Source organism: Phaenicophaeus curvirostris, chromosome 2 (genome assembly GCF_032191515.1).
Source record: "Phaenicophaeus curvirostris isolate KB17595 chromosome 2, BPBGC_Pcur_1.0, whole genome shotgun sequence".
NCBI classification, from domain to species: Eukaryota; Metazoa; Chordata; class Aves; order Cuculiformes; family Cuculidae; genus Phaenicophaeus; species Phaenicophaeus curvirostris.
The window spans coordinates 28,361,414-28,381,588 of NC_091393.1; the positions used below are offsets into that span (position 1 = coordinate 28,361,414).

Here is a 20,175-nt window from a genome sequence, read left to right on the forward strand (position 1 = left end):
CCTCTGTATTACTCTTGCTTACAAAATGCTTACATGTGATTTTCTCAGATCAAGATTATTTACAATCATTATCCCCGTAAAGGTTTCTGCTGAGACTGTTGGGCTTTTCACTTCCTCCTGCCTGTGTATTTTTGTTTCATTGTTCTTGGTTAGCTTTTCTTTTAATTACGGTTTTCTACAGCAGATGGATTTCTTATTCCTTACAGGTTTACACATTTATATTACTCGTCATCTTCTTTGGGGAAGATAACAGAGCAATGATCAGGGAGTGATGGGGAAAGAAAAGACCTTCTGTTCTGCTCATTAATTCTCTGTATGAACAGACAGGCACGTGCATCTACTTTACGTGGACTGAACAGTAACCCTCCCGCTGGCATGACCAACAGCAGAGCTCAGATGAAAGATTTGTTTTGAAGTCCACTAAATATCATCTGCATAACCTTCACTGGCACTTTTCCCAGCTAGTAAAACTGGGGCTGAATGTGATCATACGTAGGGAGGCTCCAAAGGGATCTGAACAGGCTGGACCACTGAGCTGAGACCAGTGGGATGAGGTTCAACAAGGCCAAAGGCCGGGTCCTGCACTTGGGGCACAACAACCCTGAGCAGCTACAGACTGGGAGAAGTCTGTCTAGAAAGCTGCCTGGAGGAGAGGGACCTGGGGGTGTTGGTTGACAGCGACTGAACATGAGCCAGCAGGGGCCCAGGTGGCCAAGAAGGCCAATGGCATCTTGGCTTGGATCAGAAACGGCGTGACCAGCAGGGCCAGGGAGGTTCTTCTCCCTCTGGACTTGGCACTGGTGAGACCGCTCCTCGAATCCTGTGTTCAGTTCTGGGCCCCTCACCACAAGAAGGATGTTGAGGCTCTGGAGCGAGTTCAGAGAAGAGCAACAAAGCTGGTGAAGGGGCTGGAGAACAGGCCTTATGAGGAGCGGCTGAGAGAGCTGGGGGTGTTTAGCCTGGAGAAGAGGAGGCTGAGGGGAGACCTCATTGCTCTCTACAACTCCCTGAAAGGAGGTTGTGGAGAGGAGGGAGCTGGGCTCTTCTCCCAAGTGACAGGGGACAGGACAAGAGGGAATGGCCTCAAGCTCCGCCAGGGGAGGTTTAGGCTGGACATTAGGAAAAAATTCTTCACAGGAAGGGTCATTGGGCACTGGCAGAGGCTGCCCAGGGAGGAGGTTGAGTCACCTTCCCTGGAGGGGTTTAAGGCACGGGTGGACGAGATGCTGAGGGACATAGTTTAGTGTTTGATGGGAACGGTTGGACTCGATGATCCGGTGGGTCTCTTCCAACCTGGTGGTTCTGTGATTCTAAATTCCTCCTTACGTCCCGTCTAAATCTGCCCCTCTCCCGTTTATACCCGTTGTCCCCGGCCCTATCCCTCCATGCCTTAGCGAACAGCCCCTCCCCAGCTCTCCTGCAGCCCTGGATCACCTCTCATACAGCTATTTCTCGTCCCCGCCCCCACCCCACCCCCCGCTTTCCCCCCGATCCTGGGTCGCTCTGGCTGTTTCCCGCTTCCCCTCCTGCGCACGCGCACAGAGGCGCCCGCGACCCTCCGGCGGCTGTCGCTGACGTCATCGCCACGCGCCGTGCCAGGACTCCTCGGCGTCCGTCTGGGCTTCACCCACCGGAAGTCCCCCCGGCCCGGCGGAGCTGGCTGGCTGCCCGCCTTGCCCTTCTTCCGGTTGCGGCTTCAGGCGCGCGTGGGCGGGGCGAGCGCCGCGACCTCGGCCGCTCTCGCGAGAGCTCTCCCTTTTCCCAGGCCGGCGCGGAGCGGGAGGCGGAGGTGGGTGCTGGGGGCCTGGTGGGCGCCGCCGCCTCTTCAATACCGACCCGAGCCCCTCGCGGCGCCCCTCGCCGCGGCCTCGGGGCCGGGATGCTCCCGATTAGCGCCCGCCCGGGCCCCGATGGCCGCCGGGGCGCGCGGGGCCGGGACTCGGCTCCGTGAGGGCCGCCCCGCCGCCTCCCCGGGTCGGGCCGCTGGGAGAAGCGGTCTGGCCCTGGGAACAGAGGGAGAGGGAGGGGGAAGCCTCGTTTCGGCGCGGATGGAGCTGGCGGAGCGGGTCCGGAGGAGCTTCAAAGGCGGCCTCGGGGCTGGAGAACCTCCCGCACGGGGTGGGAGAAGTGGGGCTGGTCAGCCTGGGGAAGAGGAGGCTCCGAGGGAAACTTACAGTGACCTTCCAGTACTTGAAGGGGCCACAGGAAAGCTGGGGAGGGGCTGTTTGCAAGGGCCTGGAGGGGTAGGGTGGTGAAGAACGGCTTTACACTGCTGGTGGGGAGGGTTTAGGCTAGACATTAGGAGGAAACTCTTCACACTGAGAGTACTGAGGCCCTGGCCCACGTTTCCCAGGAAAGCTGTGGCTGCCCCATCCCTGGAGGTGTTCAAGGCCAGGTTGGATGGGGCTTGGAGCAGCCTGGTCCAGTGGGAAGTGTCCCTGCCCGTGTCAGGAGGTGGAACTGGATATCTTTAAGGTCCTTCCCAACCCGAATCATGCTATGATTCTGTGATTTAAGGAATAAAACAATGAAGTCTGCAGAAGACCAGCATCTAGCCAGCACCTCAGGAGCCAAAAAGAGATAGGAGATCAAGCTAAGCCTTACTTTGAACCTTATGTGGAAGCTTCGAAGGGCCCAATTGTCAAGGAAATAGAGTAGGGAGCTGCCTTGTGAATTCAGGCTCAATAAAGGACTCTGGGGAGCATGTGAGAAGTGGAGGACACTATTTATAATTAATATTACTCCCTGGAGATGTTCAAGGCCAAGTTGGATGGGGCTTGGAGCCCCTGATCCAGTGGGAGGTGTTCCTGCCCATGGCAGGGGCGGAACTGGATGGGCTTTGAGGACCCTTCCAACGCAAACCTTTGTATGATTCTATAATATTGGGAAATATGATTAATATGCATGATTTTTATGAGAAATATAATACATAACCATGAATTCAGTGTGTAAAAACCTGCTACTTTTAGTCACTGGCATGTACAGTAGGAGGCTCAATCTCCCTGTATTACATAATGCCACCTTCCTAAGACCCCCAATTGTTGTTAAGAAGTTTCTTTTCCCGGTTTCGATGGCACTGGCAGGCACTGCCGTGGTGTGCAGGCTGCTGCTTCCCCAGGGTGGCTTTCCCATGGTCGGCATCCCCTGGAACAGCGTGACTGGGGCTTGCGTGGCCTGTGGGTTCTCTCTGGTTCCACCCTGCTGCGTGTGGATTGCAAAGTCTCCGCTGTGTTTGTAACCGAAGGCGTGTGCCTGGTGGCCACTGAGCTGTCCCTTTGCCTTGCAGGAAGGCCATGTTCAGCTCCAGTGCAAAGATTGTGAAGCCAAATGGCGAGAAGCCGGATGAGTTCGAGTCTGGTATATCCCAGGTATGGGTCAGTGTTGTGACAGTTGTCTAGAGCTTAAAGTTCACGGGTGGTGGTGTCTAAATGTGCGCTCTTCCCTAGTTTTATGTAGGAATTGGGGCAGTCAGCCTGTGTTCCCACCAACTGCGCTTGTTGCTTCTCTGCCCCTCTGTTCCGTTCTGGTAAGACCCCACTTGGAGTCCTGTGTCCAGTTCAGGAATCTCCAACATAAGGAGGAGATGGAACTGTTGGAATGGGTCCAGAGCATGCTACAAGGATGATCCAAGGGCTGGAGTTGGGGTTGATCAGCCTGGAGGAGAGAAGGCTCCAAGGAAACCTTATAGTGACCTTCCATATAGTGTCCCTTGCCCATGGCAGGGGGTTGGAACTGGATGATATTTAAAGTCCCTTCCAACTCAAACCATTCTATGATTCTCTGCCAGAAGAGTTAAGTCTTGGATATTGACTGTGGTTAAAAGTGCGGAGCAGCTTTCTGGCTCTGTGGGCAAGCTTTGGTCTCAAGGCTTCTTCCAGATCAAACCGTATGTAACTGATTATTCCATAACTTTGCTTTTCCAGGCTCTACTGGAATTGGAAATGAACTCCGACTTAAAGGCTCAGCTGCGGGAGCTGAACATCACAGCGGCTAAGGTAGGCCAGACCTTCTGCACAAAGAATTGCTTGGTGGCTCGCTGCTCACTCTGGTGAGCAATGACAGGACCCGAGGAGTGTCTGGGAGATGTGCTGCGGGAGGGTTTGGTTGGATATCAGGAAAAAGTTTTTCACTCAGAGGGTGGGTGTTTAATTTTTGTGGATGTTAGTGTCCCAGGTGGAGTGTCGTTAGCCATTTCTTGTGGCCTGTGGTTACTTTCCTATGTGCTGTTGGGGTTTATCTTTGCTGTTAATATGCAGCGGTTTGTAATAGTTATTTTTATTTAGGAGCTGATCTGAAGTCATTGTAAAAACTCAGATAGTTCTGTGTTCTGCATAAATGTGTTTGAAGTGGCAGTTGTACTTTCTGTCTCTGCAAACTGGTCTGAAACAGACTTAGTGTGGCTGCTGTCTGGCAACGTAGGCATCAGTGTCAACTCTTTATAAAATCAATTTGTCTGAAGCCCTCTTAAGCACCAAGTGATAGACAGGAGGAGGTTTGAGGCTGTAGACTGACTGGGTCACCCTGTTTGCAAATCTTTGGTTTAGTTTCTTAAGGCAACTGAACCCTTTATAAAGAAGAGGAAGAAGAAAATTAGTAGAAAAGGAGAAAGAGAAAATTGGTGTTAAAATTTGTCAGCCTTGGAGACTGGGTGGAGCCTCCAAAGCTGGTTGCTGCGCTCAAAAACTTAAGTAAGGACTTCTAGCAAAGGCATGTAGTGATAGGATGAGGGGGAATGGCTTTAAATTGGAGAGGGGAAGATTTAGACTAGACATTGGGAGGAAATTCTTCACCATGAAGAGCCGTGAGGCCCTGGTCCAGGTTGCCCAGGGAAGCTGTGGCTGCCCCATCCCTGGAGGGGTTCAAGGCCAGGTTGGATGGAGCTTGGGCACCTGATCCAGTGGGAGGTGTCCCTGCTCATGGCAGGGGGGTGGAATTAGGTTACCTTTAAGGTCTCTTCCTACTCAAACCATTTTATGATTCCAAGTCTGCTTGGTATGCAAGTTGAGGGGTCTTCAGAGCTGCTTTGCTGCTGAAGGACAGCCATGTGCACTGTCCTCGGTGTGGAGTTTTTACAAATGTCTTTGTTGTTTGTTTAGCTGCTTGGCTTTATTTGCAGGGAAAACTCGGGTGGGCATCAGAGTTAGCTCATGTGGGAACATGAAACAACTCTGCTTGTCATCCTCTTTGAGAATGAGGATGTCTCTGCACTTGGGTTCATGGGAGAAGCGCTTTGTAAGCCTACGCAGACTTTTCTGGTTTTGATCAACTGTTGGAGAAACAAACCAGGGGCAAAGTAATCCATGTTGGTGTGATGTAAACCACAGGGATGGGAATTCTTCCATTGAGAAGGACATGTTTTGTTTGATTAGTGATCCAGGCCTCGGCAGGTGGTAGACAGACAATGATTTCCGTGAAATAGTAGTTAAAAATCCATGGACTAGAATCACTGAGGTTGGAAAAGACCTCTAAGATCAAGTCAAACCTTTGGCCCAGCACCACCGTGCCTGCTAAGCCATGTTCCAGAATGCCATGTTTTTTGAATTCTTCCAGGGATGGAGACTCCACCGCTGCCTTGGGCAGCTTCTGCCAGTGCTTCACTGCTCTCTCAGTACACATATTTTTCTAATATCCAATCCAAACCTCCCCTGGTGCAACTTGAGGCCATTACCTCTTGTCCCGTCACTTGTTATTTGGGAGAAGAGACCAACACCCACCTCACTAAAACCTCTTTTCAGGTAGTTGTAGAGATTTGTTACTGAAACAAGAAATAAAGAGATTTATTACTGTAAATTTTCTTTAAAGTCTGCATTAGAGGCAAATAGTAGTTGAAACTTTATATCAATGTGCAAGTGCCACTGCCGATGCCCTGATAGGCATTTGGTGTAGTTAGGATTTGAGCGCCTGAGTCCCATCCTGCAGAAAGAATGAGCTTTGCTATTCAGAGGATGTGACTTGAATTGGTGGGATTTATTGCCCAGCCGTTCTTTTACAGACAAACAAGTGCTCTGACTGAGGTTTTTCTGTTTAATTATCGCTCTTAAATGTATTAAAACAGGCACTTCTCTCTAATGCTATTTTGTTCCCTAAAGTTGCAGGCAAGACTATCAAATACTTGTATTCAGAGAATTCACGATCAAACTGAACACTGCGTTTCAACCCCTATGTTTACTTTCTGCTCTCTTTCAGGAAATTGAGGTGGGTGGTGGCAGAAAAGCCATCATTATCTTTGTACCGGTTCCTCAGCTGAAATCCTTCCAGAAGATTCAGGTGCGGCTAGTTCGTGAGCTGGAGAAGAAGTTCAGCGGAAAGCACGTGGTGTTCATTGCTCAGGTAAAACACTCAGAAACATAAAAATGGTGATTTGAAGGAATCTGTGGAGGTTCTCTAGTCCAGCCTCGTGCATGAAGCAGGACTGTTGCCAGCATGAGATCAGATCGAGCTGAATCATGAAAACGTGCAAGAATGGTGATTCCACAGCCTATCTGGGTAGCCTGTTTCGCTGCTTCTCTGCCCTTATTGTCATGTCCTTTCAAGGTAACAATGATATAACACGTACTTTTGTGCCAGAGAGTGATGCCTGTCATTCTGTGGATGTAAGCTGAAATTATTTCAGCTAGCAGCCATGGCTCTGTAAACTTGAGATGTGAAACTTTTCGGAGTAGGATACAACTTTCTTCTCCTGGCCTCTCTTAGTCCTTTAGAAGTTTGAGAAGCAACGCTTGGAAGTAAAAAAGAGCAAATATCAGTAGTAGCTTTACTACACTTAATCCAGGCACTTAAAATTCAAGTTAACAGGAGTGGAAGAAATAAACCTGGCTTGAGTTCTGAATTTCTGGAAGAAGCTGAGCCATGAGGTGATAGGAAGGCTCTGGGCAGTACAAAGGGGTGGACAAACTGGAGATCTGTTTGCAGAGGGAACAGTTAGGGGTTAGACTGAAGATTCTTTTAGCAACGGTTCTTTCTAATGTGATTTCAAGAGCCAGAGCACCTAACTCTGGATCATTACGTGGCCAAGAGCACTTCTTTTAGCAAAGTGCCTCTGGCTCATGCAAACAAAATACTTGAGAATTCCCTGTCAGTGAAGTGATGCATATTTTAGAAGGGAATGTGTGCAGTTCTGCTGGAGATGAAATACTGTTGCATTTGAAGATGACAAGACACAGTTTATATTACAGTAACCTCACCGTAAATTCAGTCATGGAGAAGCAGTGATGGGTTGGTAGAAAATGCTGCAGTTGGCTACAAGTGCATCCAAAACTTGGTGTTTTAAAAGATCTACCCTTGCAGATAGAGAAGTAAAAAATATACCGGCTTGGATCAGTAAATGTTAAGTACCTGTAGATGCTGCTTTTAGAACAGATTGTTTAATCCAGGGTTTCATCTGGGTTGTGTATCACATCTAATTCGAACTGGTGTTCTGATGTCAGATGTCACCTAGCTGTCTGTGGGACTGAGACAGCCTCAGGTGTGAAGCAGAGTAGTGAGCTCAATATAGCAACCTGTAAAATTGTTAGAGATTTCTGTTCCCAAAGAAATGTGTTCAAATTGCTGATATGTCATAGTAAACTACCCTGGTTTTATGAACTGGGGAAGGAGGGTGGAATACAAATGTTTATGTCAGTGCACCAAATGTGGGATTGATAGATAAGAAGTAAAACAATATCAGTACTTCGTCTTCTGGAAATAGTACCAGGTTCTAACATTGCGGGTTTAGGCATACTTAAGTCTCCCTTTCTAGTGTTTTATGCATCTGTTTCTAGTGAAAATAAAAAAACCCACATGTTATGGGATTTTTTTGTAATGGTTGTGGACACCAGATACTGAGAAATGCCTCGTTTTCCTTAACAGAGAAGAATTCTGCCCAAGCCAACAAGAAAAAGCCGCACAAAAAACAAGCAAAAGCGTCCCAGGAGGTAAGCAAATAATACTGATTCAGTAAGACGGCTTTCCATTGTTAAGTGGTAGTTTAGTTGGGTTTTTGGGAAGTTATTCCAGTGATTGGGTGGTCTTGTCTTTTCTCTGTCATTTGACTGCTAAAGGGTGTAGTAGAAGGCTTTGAATGCTGTGTTGCATTGCTTCCAGCTCCATCTTTATTCTCTATCTTATTGTATCATTATATACCCTGTGTCTTAGAGGTTTGTCCTCTTTGTGGCACATGGTGTATCCCTGCAGCTTCTCCAAGCATTACACCTCTGCCATGTTTATGACTGTATTTTGAGATATTGAGGCGTGGACTTAAAAATTACAGTTTCCTGGTACTCATGCTATATTTGCTCTTTTAATTTTTGTCCGGTTAGTTTTGTTTGATATTTTTATCAATGATCTGGATGAGGGGATTGAATGGGCCCTCAGTAAGATCACGGATGACACTGAGCTGGGAGGAGGTGTTTATCTGGTGGAGGGCAGGGAGGCTCCAAAGGGATCTGAGCAGGCTGGATCGATGGGTTGAGGCCAACGGGATGAGGTTCAACAAGGCCAAGTGCCGGGTCCTGCATCTGGGGCACAACAACCCTGAGCAGCTCCAGGCCTGGGGAGAGTGGCTGGAAAGTGCCTGGCAGAGAAGGACCTGGGGGTGCTGGTTGACAGCGACTGAACACGAGCCAGCAGTGGCCCAGGTGGCCAAGAAGGCCAATGGCATCTTGACTTGTATCAGCAGGGAAGAGATTCTGCCCCTGGACTCAGCACTGGTGAGGCTGCACCTCACCTTCTGGGTTCAGTTTTGGGCCCCTTGCTGTAAGAGGGACATTGAGGTCCTGGAGCACATCCAAAGAAGGGAAACAAAGCTTGGGAAGGGGCTGGAGAATAAGTCTTAGGAGGAGCGGCTGAGAGAACTGGGATTGTTTAGGCTGGAGAAGACGAGGCTGGGGGAGACCTTATCACTGTCCACAAAGGAGATTGTAGAGAGGTGGATGTTGGTCTCTTCTCCCATGTGACAGGAGATAGGAAGAGAGGGAGTGGCTTCAAGCTGCACCAGGGCAGGTTCAGATTGGACGTTAGGAAGATGTTCTTAACAGAAAGGGTTCCTGGGCAGTGGCAGAGGCTACCCAGGGAGGTTTTGGAGTCCTCGTCCCTGGAGGTGTTTAAGAGACAGGCAAATGAAGTGCTTTGGGATCTGGTTTAGTAGTGGACAGGTACAGTTGGACTTGATGATCTCAGAGGTCTTCTCCAACCAAGTGTTTCTATGTAGCTGAGGGAATGGCCTCAAGCTCCACCAGGAGAGGTTCAGGCTTGACATCAGGAAAAAATTTTTATGGAAAGGGTCATTGGGCACTGGCAGAGGCTGCCGAGGAAGGTGGTTGAAGATACTTGTAGGCTGAAACTCTTCCAGTGAGTGTCTCTGGCGAAATTGCCAACGGGTCAACGTGGTTCTGGTTTAAATCAAGTCTTAAATGGATAGAAGTAAGAGAACATTTCAAGATTGTTGCTGCAAAGCAACATGTGAGCTAAAAGGTCAGTAACCTGGCTACTGAGTTTTTCCTCTCATTAAGTTTTTAAGTTTTTGCACTCGATGTAGAATTTAACTTCTATTTTTGCATGACTTGTGAGAACGCGTGGCATTGTCACACTGGAGCATTAAAACCCCTTAAAATGGAACACCACTGAGTTTTCAGCTGAAGCGTGCTGTGGAACATTTTAGCCTTGACAAACTGGAAAATGTGGCAGCAGGATGTGTTTTAACGATACAAATGTGGCATTTCAGCCGTACGCTTACTGCAGTGCACGACGCCATTCTTGAAGACTTGGTCTTCCCCAGTGAAATCGTGGGCAAGAGAATCCGCGTAAAACTGGACGGCAGCAGGCTCATCAAAGTCCATTTGGACAAAGCACAGCAGAACAATGTTGAACACAAGGTAAACGAAAAGAAACTTTTAATTCCTCATGCGGGATGGGGTGAGATTCTGACCCAGCTAAAAGGCTGCTGCCTTTTGCCTCGTGCTGATGGAGATGCTTCTGTTAGTGTCTGGAGTAAGATGCTGAAGATGAGACAAGGCAGTTTTGAACTAAAGCTCTAGTTCAACTTTCCAAACTCCCTGGATTGTAAAGTAGCTACACTGGCTCCCTCATAGGAACAGTGTTTTCTTGAGGTTTTTTGTTTGCTTAGGGTTTCACTGGTTTCTTGGGGTTTTTTGTTTGCTTTTAGTGAAGCGCTTAGATTTGACCTTGAACAGATGTGCTTGGTAGAGTCTGAAGTCCCTCATCGCTTTGCTTACTTTGTTTCTGTGGGGATGCATTTAACACAGTTCTGCTCTCGGAGTCTCCTGTGGTTCCAATTACTCTCCAGAAAACATGTCTTTTGTGTAAATGCACAGCTACCTGAATCTAGGAGAGAATAATCAGCCTCAGGGCTCGTTTCAGAGTGCAGATGCAGTGGGAAATGGTAGAACCTAAAATATGTGAACATAGATTTTACTTCTTTATGCCCTGTGTGTAATGAAGATTTTTTGTCTCCACAGGTGGAAACATTTTCTGGTGTCTACAAAAAGCTCACAGGCAAAGATGTGGTGTTTGAATTTCCAGAATTCCAGCTGTAAAGTGCAAGAAATGGCTGAATAAACATCTATTCCTATAACAGAGTAATTTCATTTACATTTCGGATTCCATAAACGTAGGTGGGGAATTCCTGGTTCACGGGACTTCGCTGCTGTCATTATGCGTGACGTTTGTGTAGCAAAATACTAAGTCACCAGCATTTTAATGGTAGCTCTTTTAGGTTGTTCTTGGCGCTGTCGCAGCGCAGCTCTGGACTAAAGGATCTATAGTCTGCACTTCAGTTTATTTTTTAATCACAGTTATGTTGAGTCTCACCTTTTGGGGAGAATGTGGATAATAACTGTAGGGCAGTGGAGCTCCCGAGTTTTGCACGTAGGAATAGCAGTTGGAGACCTGCGTGTTCCTTGCACTGGAAGAAGTTTGCATTGCAGGTGATGCGGCCTCTGAAAGATGGAGCGATGACATCTGAACCAGGACCTGATTTTTGGGGAATACGTTGCAGGGAGGTATAGTTTGAATTTGTAGCAACTTTCTTGCTCTTTAAGTGGCAAAATGGCATACCAGTTCTTACCTAAAAGCAGGTCATGCAGCTTCTCACCTTTATCAGAATGAAACTGGGAGGTAGGTGTTTTCACTTCTGAGTGTTTGACCGCCTTGCTGGACAAAAACTTTTTTTAGGTGCTGATCTTGCTTTCCAAAATCATAGATTTTTGTATCTCCGTATCTTGGAGGTGTGTTGGTCTGTGTATCAGAGGGAATCTTTCCCGTGGCACATTACTGAGGGCAGGGATAGATGTGCCAGGATGAAGCGCTGACTGCCAGGATGACGTTTCTTTAGAAGGTGTTTTAACAGAGTTCAGAACATACTGAACCTTCTCCCACCTCCCCCCATATCACAGCAGCCAACGACTACATGAGGGTGTCCTGAAAACATTGCTTTTTTGGCTTTGATATCTCTGCTTAGAAACACCTTAGGCAAGTAACATTTTTTCCAGCTCAGAGGGGAGCGTGGAATTGGACCTGTTGAGTGTTGTGAGCAATTTCTATGAATTTGGTTCTTCACTGCCCTGAACAGGCCATTCTGTTACTTAGGAGTAAGTGCTTAGTACAGTGAAAGGCACATAATTGCAGAGACAGCCTATTAGGTGGAGAGCAAGCGGGTAACAGCCTGTGTTCCAGGAGCTCTTAACTTGAATCTTCTTGCCTGAGAGCAGATGGAGGACAAGCGCCACTTACTGGGGGTCTCTGTACCCCTACCTCCCTTTCCCTTGTACTGTGGGTTTGGTTGCTTCCCATTCGATGCCTCCTTTCTTCAGTTGTGAAGAACTATAAGAAGTTAAAATAAGCTCTGCTTGGCTTTTGCATTGAAAAAGTGAAGGATTTTGAGTCATGCAGTAACTTGTGTTTAGCAGGGCAGGGCGGGTAGCTGTGTGCTGTTACTTTTGTTTCAGACAGTGCAAACAGAGAAGGAAAACACACCTGCCTTGTTGCAATTAGTAGTTAATTTCCGGCTAGTTGCAGATAAGTTTCGAATGCACGAAAAAGCAGGCTCTGTCTTTGATGATTGCTTACCTTAAGGCCTTTTTCTCTCCTTTTCAAACTTGTGTCTCCTACTATTTCTTATTTATTCATCAGCTCTTCGTTGTTTGTCTTGGATGAAGCAGATTCATCAGCTTCCCATAGAATTAAATGAGGAGAGTAGGTATGTGGTAATCCCAAATCCTCCTTGCATGGAGAGTACCATGGTTCTCAATTGCGGTTCTTAAATCCACTAAGCTGCAAGTGAAGGGGGATTTTTGTGGCATAAAAATACCAGGCTGTGTGCTTTGCAAATGGCTTCAGTCCTAATAATGCCTAAAGATCTTTTAGCAGGAGTGCTAGAACTTTACAAGGCAAGTTTTGATTGATTAAATGGATGTTATTACTCAGGTTTGAAACGCCACCACCCCCAGGCCCTCCCTTAAGTTATTCTAGTCTCAAGTCAGACGTGTTACTAAGCTTCCCACTTCAGCGATCACAGATGGTAGCCCGAGCAAACAGGGTTTTTTGCTGTTGTGAGTTGGAAGAAGCAGCGTGGGAAGTATTTGGAGGCTCACCCAATGTTACCTGCCTTTAGTTAGAGCTTGGTGAGTCAGCTGGAGCTGTGTAACCTCTGCAAGAAGAATCAGAATCATTAGGTTGGGAAAGACCTTTGAGATCATCAAGGTGCTCGGGGATACAATTTAGTAGTGGACAGGTATGGTTGGACTTGATGATCCCAAAGGTCTTTTCCAACCCAGGGATTCTATGATCCTATGATCCTGACGGTTCTGGACACCAAATGTTCCCAGGCATTGCCGGCCGGCTGTAGATTTTTCTTGGCTCTTGTTGCAAGCCCTTTGAACTGTATGAAAGGCAAAAGCCCATGGTGGCCCCATAAGCAAATTCTTTGAGTGAAAGGACAACACTGTCAAAGCCATTTATGGTTCTTGCATCAACGAAGCTGCAAGTAAAGGGGGATTTTCGTGGCATAAAAATTACCAGGCTTTGTGCTTTGCAAAGGGCTTTGGTCCTAGTTTACCTTTATTCAGGGACTCCCCTGTGTGTTAGTGTCAGCGATACAGCCCGACAACTCCCTGCGTCCCTTGACAAGCGTAGCTGCCTGGAAAGTCAGGCGATGCCATCTGGTCAGGTGCTAACGAGGCTGCTGCAATAGCGGTGTCAAATGTTACCTTAACCTACGCTGACTCCATGTGAGATGATGCTAGACTTTTCCTGTGCTGTTCACGCGCTGTCACTGCTGAACTCTGAACATGTGAATCCTCGGGAGTTTTATCAGCTGATCTGTGCACAAAAGCAATGTGGCATTCTGTACCACAACCACGCGCAGCCGGAGGATGTGGGTAGCATCAATGTGAAGAGAAAAGCTGTGCCGGGGCAGGTTCAGGTTGGACACTAGGAAAAACTTCACCGAAAGGCACTGGCAGAGGCTGCGCAGGGAGGTGGTTGAGTCCCCATCCTGGAAGGGTTTAAAAGGCAGGTAGATGAGGTGCTCAGGGATATGATCTAGTAGTGGACAGGTACGGTTGGGCTTGATGATCTCAAAGGTCTTTTCTAACCTAGGGATTCTACAATCCTATAATTCTATACTGAAGAGTATGAAAAGGCCAATTAAAGAAGACCAATAAGAAGCAAGGGCTCTATTTACATCTGTTAGGTGCTCTTGAGACTTGCAGCTGACAGTAGAGCTTTCATTGTTTATTCCCTAGGAATCCTTTCACAAATGTCTTCAAATATCTTAGTCTGTGAGGAAAGCTGATCCTTGTTGATATCCCTTTGAAAAAGTGTGTAGATGTTATGATCCTAGTGCAGCAGAACTTGCTCGAAGTTTTGGGTTGTAAGTGCTTGCCCTGTCTTGTATCGATGTGATGATTTGGTGCATGATTAGAATCCTGGAATAGTTTGGGTTGGAAGGGACCTTAAAGCCCACCCACTTCCACCCCCTGCCATGGACAGGGACACCTCCCACTGGATCAGGTGCCCAAGCCCCATCCAGCCTGGCCTTGAAGCCCTGCAGGGATGGGGCAGCCACAGCTTCCCTGGGCAACCTGGGCCAGGACCTCACCACTATCAGTGTGAAGAATTTATTCCTAATGCCTAGTCTAAATATTCCCCCTCCAATTTAAAGCTATTCCTCCTCATCCTATCACTCCAGGTCTTTGTAAACAGTCCCTCTCCAGCTTTCCTGGAGCCCCTTTAGGAACTCTCAGCTGTAGGACCTTGCCGTTGGCCTTGTTGAACCTCATGTGGCTCCCACAGCCCCACTTCTCCAGCTTGTCCTGGTCCCTCTGGATGACATCCCATCCTTCTGGTGTGACGACCGTCCCAAGTGTCCGATTATTCCCTCCTAAGTGTAAGAGCGGGCAGCTGGTCCCCCTCCAAGCTGTGTTAAAAGGGCAGTCCTGTCACTCCTGCATTATGGACTGAAGGAATCTCTTTCCTATGCCTTCATTTTTCCTAAGTTTTCCAAGTGCAAGGCCTCTGTTTCTCTGTTACATCTAAAAACTCGAGCAATGCCAAGAAGCTGCACCTTCTCCTCTGGGTCAGATGTGCTTTCTGGGTCTCAGAATGCCAGGAAAAAAGAATCCAGTGATTACAGAAAGTCCTGAAGCCTCATAAAAAGAAGTTTTGTGGTGAGACTGAGCGAGTGTGAGTTTTCCTGCCCTCCGCACGGGCCCGACTGCAGCATTGATCAGCACGAAGGGTTGGTCCCTTGATAACGAAGCAGCTGTGCTGTGCCTCGAGAGCACCCATGTGAAAAGCCAGAGGAAAAAGTGACACGAGAATCTCTTTGTACTGGTGCTCTCTTCCCTGCAGAGAGCAACGTCTGAAGGTTCTTCTTTATGTCTTGTGATCAAGAGGAGGAAGTTTGTCAGGTTTGTTACAGTCTGCAAGCTGTAGTGTCCCCTCCTCCACCCTCCAGTCACTGTTTTTGTCAGGAAAATCAGCTCAGCAACCAGCAATTGCTGCTTGGGTGGTGCTAAATGATGAGTAGATGGTGGTTTCTGTTATCAGATATCGTGCCGACACGTCAGTCTTAGTTTTGTTCTGCTCCTGGCGCAGCCTGGCCTGGTGAGAGGTGTCCCTGCCCATGGCAGGGGGGTTGGAACTGGATGGGATTTAAGGTCCCTTCCAACCCATGATTTCCATGATTCCATGATTCTATGATGTGGAGTAACAGAATAAGCAGTTTCTGTACTGCAGTTAAGTGCTGTTCGGAAATCTATGCAGACAAAGTGCAGCGCCACTAATCACAGAATCATAGAACGGTTTGGGGTTGGAAGGGACCTTAAAGCCCATCCAGTTCCAACCCCCCTGCCATGAGCAGGGACAACTCCCACTGGATCAGGCTGCCCAAGGCCCATCCAACCTGGCCTTGAACACCTCCAGGGATGGGGCAGCCACAGCTTCCCTGGGCAACCTGGGCCAGGGCCTCAACACCCTTATCATGAAGAACTTCCTCCTAAGGTCTAGTCTAAATCTTCCCCTCTCCAATTTAAAGCCATTGCTCCTCATCCTATCACTACAAGGTTTTGTAGAAAAGTCCCTCCCCAGCTTTTCTGCAGCCCCTTTCAACACTGGAAGCTGCTCTAAGGTCTCCTTAGAGCCTTCTCCAGGCTGAACAACCCCAACTCTTTGAGCCTGCCCTCATATGGAAGGTGCTCCAGCCTTCGGATCATCCTTGTAGCCTCCTCTGGACCCGTTCCAACAGCTCCATATTCTTGTGTTGGGGATTCATGAACTGGGCGTGAAGTTGAAGGCTAGAATTTACACAGATGCAACGTTAGACCCATGTTGTTGCTTCTGCACTGGCCCTTCCCCCCATGTACCTTGCACAGTGTGCAGAAGAGGTGATCAGCTCTAGCAGTCGCGGTCGGATACTGTTTTAAGGACTTTGGGTATTGACAATTTTAATCACCTGGCAAAACCTGGTTGAGGATGTGGCTGATACCACTGGATGTTTTGCCAAACCCAGGGAGAGTTAAGGCCTTATCTTCTCATAACAACAATATTTTTAAATAGGCATTGTGTTTTTAAAGAGATTTTATGTTTAATGCCCCATCCCTGGAGGTGTTCAAGGCAGGGTTGGATGGGCTTTGGGCAGCCTGGTCCAGCGGGAGGTGTCCCTGCCCAGGGCAGGGGTGTTGGAAATGGATAAGCTTTAAGTTCCTTCCAAGCCAAACCATTCTATCATTCAATGATCCTCTTACAGACACGAGGATAATGCCAACAGCCTAGGGAAAGCGTAGATGAATTTGCCTGAAGGCACCTAGAACGTATAAATATATCTTTTCCTGTTTTCTAAAGTAAGACCTGCTCTTGTCCTGTTACAAATTGCTTCTGTCCATGTGGTTTTGGTTGGTTTCAGTCCAAGCCTTCTACCTATAGTTGTATCAACGTGGTGTTTAACCTGAGCTAAAGGGCTGGGTGAGTGTTGGGTTGTGGGTCGAGCCAAGGTTACTGGTGTTTCTTGCTCTGTATCCTCGACCCTGAAGACTGTCCCTCTCTGTCTGGCAAGAGCGGAAGAAAGACCTGTGGGTCAGCTCTTGAAGTGCTACTTTTTCTCAGACAAGTGTATTAATACAGAAAAAAAGCTCCAGCTTAACTCCCAACAGCTCTTGCGACCTGGTGATGGCTTAGATTGTGTCATCCACACATCCATACCCCAGTTTGTGCTTTGTAGCCTAATTTAGGTGGTGCACCAATGCGGCTTCCAGTTGGCTTCCTGAGTGGATGAAGGATGCTTATGCCTTTCTGTAAGGGGACTGCACATTTTCCTCTCTTAGGTGAAAGAAAACCACGTACTTGCCTGTTTTCCCTTTCCCTGGAGAAAAGGATTCCACTACATTTATAGTGTTTGCCCTTTCCTTTTGAACTCGTAATTTATGTTTTTCACTTCTGTTTCCCCAGTGTTTAATCCTACCTTTTCTACTAAATTTCCCTCAAATGGCTCTACTTCTCCCTTGAATTCTGGTCCTGGCCTCAAAGTTATTTGCCTGTGTTTACAGGGGGAGTAGGTCTGTATGTAAATGGATGCTTCCTTTGCCATTGTAATATGATCTTCAAAGGCTTGGATTGCAGTCACTTGGCTGCATTCTTAACATCAAAGATTTCTCTCCCCAAGTTGCTGCCGGCAGAGCGCTGCAAGGGTCCAATCCTGCTAGTTGCCTTCTGCTCCCAGAGAACTCATGCATAGAACTGAACTTTCCAATTAGAGCTCTGTGGTCCTTCCACAGTTATGTTCATGTTCTACCATTTGGTCCTTTCTTGTGTTCACAGAATCACTGAATGCCAGGCTGGAAGGGACCTCAGGGATCGTCTGGTCCAACCTTTTAGGTAATACACACTTTAAATCATAGACTCACAGAATCTCTAGGTTGGAAAAGACCTTTGAGATCATCAAGCCCAACCATACCTATCCACTGCTAACTTGTATCCCTAAGCACTTAATCTACCTGTCTGTTAAACCCCTCCAGGGATGGGGACTCCACCGCCTCCCTGGGCAGCCTCTGCCAGGGCCTGAGGGCACTTTCAATGAAAAAGTTTTTCCTAATGTCCCATCTGAACCTCCCCTGGCGCAACTTGAGGCCATTCCACCTCTCACTTGAGTGAAGAGACCAACACCCACCTCACTACAACCTCCTTTCAGGCAGTTGTAGAGAGCAATGAGGTCTCCCCTCAGCCTCCTCTTCTCCAGGCTAAACAACCCCAGGTCCCTCAGCCGCTCCTCAAAACCCTTGTTCTCCAGCCCATTCCTCAGCTCCATTCCCTTCTCTGGACACACTCCAGGACCTCAGTGTCTTTCTTGGGGATGAGATGACCCAGCACCCTGTCAAGCTGGGCCTTAAAAGTGTTCAGTGTAGAGGAATCTACCACTTCCCTGGAAGTGTAATCAGTTTAAATCATGTGTGCGTGTTAAAATATAGTGGTTTACATCAACAGAGTGGGGTAGGTAGGTTCCAGCTCAATGTGGAAACAAGGTGGTTTAGGACTCTGCCTTTATGAGGGGGTCCACAGTGAGTCCTGAGGGTGAGGCACCGCTCCCTCTGCAGCTCTGAGACCAACCCTGGAGGTGTTCAAGGCCAGGTTGGATGGGGCTTGAGCAGCCTGATCCAGTGGGAGATGCCCCTACCCATGGCAGAGGGGTTGGAATTAGATGATCTATCAGGTCCCTTCCAACTCAAACCATTCTAAGATGGAAAGGAACCTCCCGCTACTTCCCTAAGTACCATCCTGATCAGCCAGCAAGAGGTCACGTACCAGGAGTTATCCAGGCTCCTGTCTCTCTGGGTGCTCGCCTACAGTGCAACCTCTCAAACCCCAGCTGGAGAAACCAGGAGGGGAACAGTGGCATCAACAGGGGTGCAGGCAGATACTTTGTGAGCCTCTTTTTGTTGAATAAGTTTAGTGGAGGGTACAGCCTTACAGATAGATTATAACACTTAGAGGGTATTAGATATCATTAATAATTAGACGATATTATTTGATATAATCATAAGCAGTACTCACTGTTTGCCCTGGAAGGCGAGGGTGAAGCCAGGAATATCTGTTGAAATGCTGAAATATCTGTTGAAACTGCTCTAACAGTGAGAGGGAGATGTTCAAAAAGTCCCACATCCCACAGTCAGCTGGCCCTGGTCTTTTCCTGCCAGAACATGAGCACATCGACTCACCCAGGGCTCAAACCACTTCAGCTCTTTAAGAGGAAACCCAGAATTGTACTGCTACATGGAAACTATAGCGAAGGATTTCTGTCTGCTTTCTTCCTTTTCCCAATGAAGCAAAAAGCAGATAGAAAAATGGTGTTTAAAAAAAAAAACTAAACCCCCTAAAGTATCCCGAAGAAGTGGATAATTTAGCATTTACGTTATTGTGGAGTGTGGAGACTCGGCTCTGAAAGAGTTGTGTGTTTTACTCAAGTCAGGAATGCCACAGGCTAGTGCAAAAGTAGAGAAAATTTAATTAAGGGGAGGGTGTGTTAATTGTCCACATCCGATGCTCGCACTCGGGGCTGCATTTCATGTGTTTTCGTAGCTGCTGAGAAGCAAAAGCGCCGTGCTGGGGCAGCGTGTGCTGCAGGGCTCAGAGCTGGGTAGATGGAAATGGTTAAAAAGGGGTTCTCTGCTAGAGAGGAGGAGGGGAGAGTAAGAGTGCATTCCCAAAAAAGTACATTCCCAAAATAAAAAGCTTACATCATGGACCTCTCCAGCTTTCCCACACTTCTTTCCTAATTATTGTCCTGCAGGACAGCTGATCTATCTCAAACAGGAAGCTGTTTACAGATAACACTTGCAACTGTTTCGTCTGATTTGTTGAACTGTCGAAAAGCAAAAGGCAACCTCTTTTCAAATTAAAAACTGTCAGGCTTCTGTAAACAGCAGCAATGAGGTTCATCTGTGCAGTGTCCCAGCAGCCTCAGAGCGTCCCGCAGTTCCCGTTTGCTCAGCAACCGTAAGGTAGGAGTCTCGTATTTTCACTTTTTAGAGGGGAGAAGTCTGGGTGTTTGTTAGGAGGATGCCTCGTAAGTGGAGGGATGTGATTGATGATCCCCAATTAGCAGGGGAAGGTGAGGAAATTAAGAGTTTGCTGCTTGATTCTATCAGATAACGTGGGACCTTTCTGTTGAGAAGCACTCATGTGCGTTCGATCACTGAAATCCTCGTTAGTGGGGGGGTTGTGTTTAAAATGTACCAATGCCCTTCAAAGAGCTTCTTTTCTTCTGAGCGGAGAATGGCAAAACAGTGTGTGGATTCCAACTTTTCCTTCGACTGAAGCTCATTGTGGTTCATGAATGGGTTGCAATTCCTGGTATCGGATAATCAATATCAGGTTAATTTTGAAATGCTAAATGCTTTTCTTCATCCTTTGAGTTTCATTCCTAAGCAGCTGGCTGCTTTCTGCTTTAAAAAGTGAACTTTTAGTACAGCTGCGAAGCAGGGAATGAAAACTGGTATTGCAGAAGTGGAACAGATGACAGGAGATCCAGTGAGGGCTGGAATTCCACCAGTGGATCATTAGGAGCAAGCTCAGTGAAAACCAAATCAAGTTGGAAGCAGCTGTATACAGGAATCCATAAGTGAATTTAAGAATTTTTAAAGACATAAAATCTTAGTCTAAATGAGCTGGAATAAGAGAATAAGCTCA

At 47.5% G+C, this 20,175-nt stretch overlaps 3 protein-coding genes across 4 annotated transcripts in view; all 3 read left to right on the forward strand.

Moving 5' to 3' along the window:
• Positions 1-20,175, forward strand: part of RNASEH1 (ribonuclease H1) — a 77,148-nt gene that overhangs the window by 8,074 nt on the left and 48,899 nt on the right. The window lies entirely within an intron of this gene.
• RPS7 (ribosomal protein S7) lies at positions 1,668-10,570 on the forward strand. The gene is made up of 7 exons (XM_069851607.1): positions 1,668-1,789; positions 3,287-3,368; positions 3,924-3,995; positions 6,187-6,330; positions 7,849-7,913; positions 9,701-9,851; positions 10,455-10,570. The coding sequence occupies exons 2-7, from the start codon at positions 3,294-3,296 to the stop codon at positions 10,530-10,532; spliced, it is 585 nt and encodes a 194-aa protein (XP_069707708.1). The 5' UTR covers positions 1,668-1,789; positions 3,287-3,293; the 3' UTR covers positions 10,533-10,570.
• COLEC11 (collectin subfamily member 11) overlaps positions 19,218-20,175 on the forward strand; it is a 42,815-nt gene continuing 41,857 nt past the window's right edge. For both annotated transcript variants that reach the window (XM_069851603.1, XM_069851604.1), the window contains exon 1: positions 19,218-19,487. The gene's annotated coding sequence lies outside the window, so the exon portion shown is untranslated. The remainder of the gene's footprint in view (positions 19,488-20,175) is intronic.

Bases quoted from the DNA above. Each gene is read 5' to 3' on its own strand.
- RPS7 (XM_069851607.1), top strand. From the start codon at position 3,294: ATGTTCAGCTCCAGTGCAAAGATTGTGAAGCCAAATGGCGAGAAGCCG. The intron at 7,914-9,700 runs GTAAGCAAATAA...GTGGCATTTCAG, and splicing joins AAGCAAAAGCGTCCCAGGAG to CCGTACGCTTACTGCAGTGC. The intron at 9,852-10,454 runs GTAAACGAAAAG...TTGTCTCCACAG, and splicing joins AGAACAATGTTGAACACAAG to GTGGAAACATTTTCTGGTGT.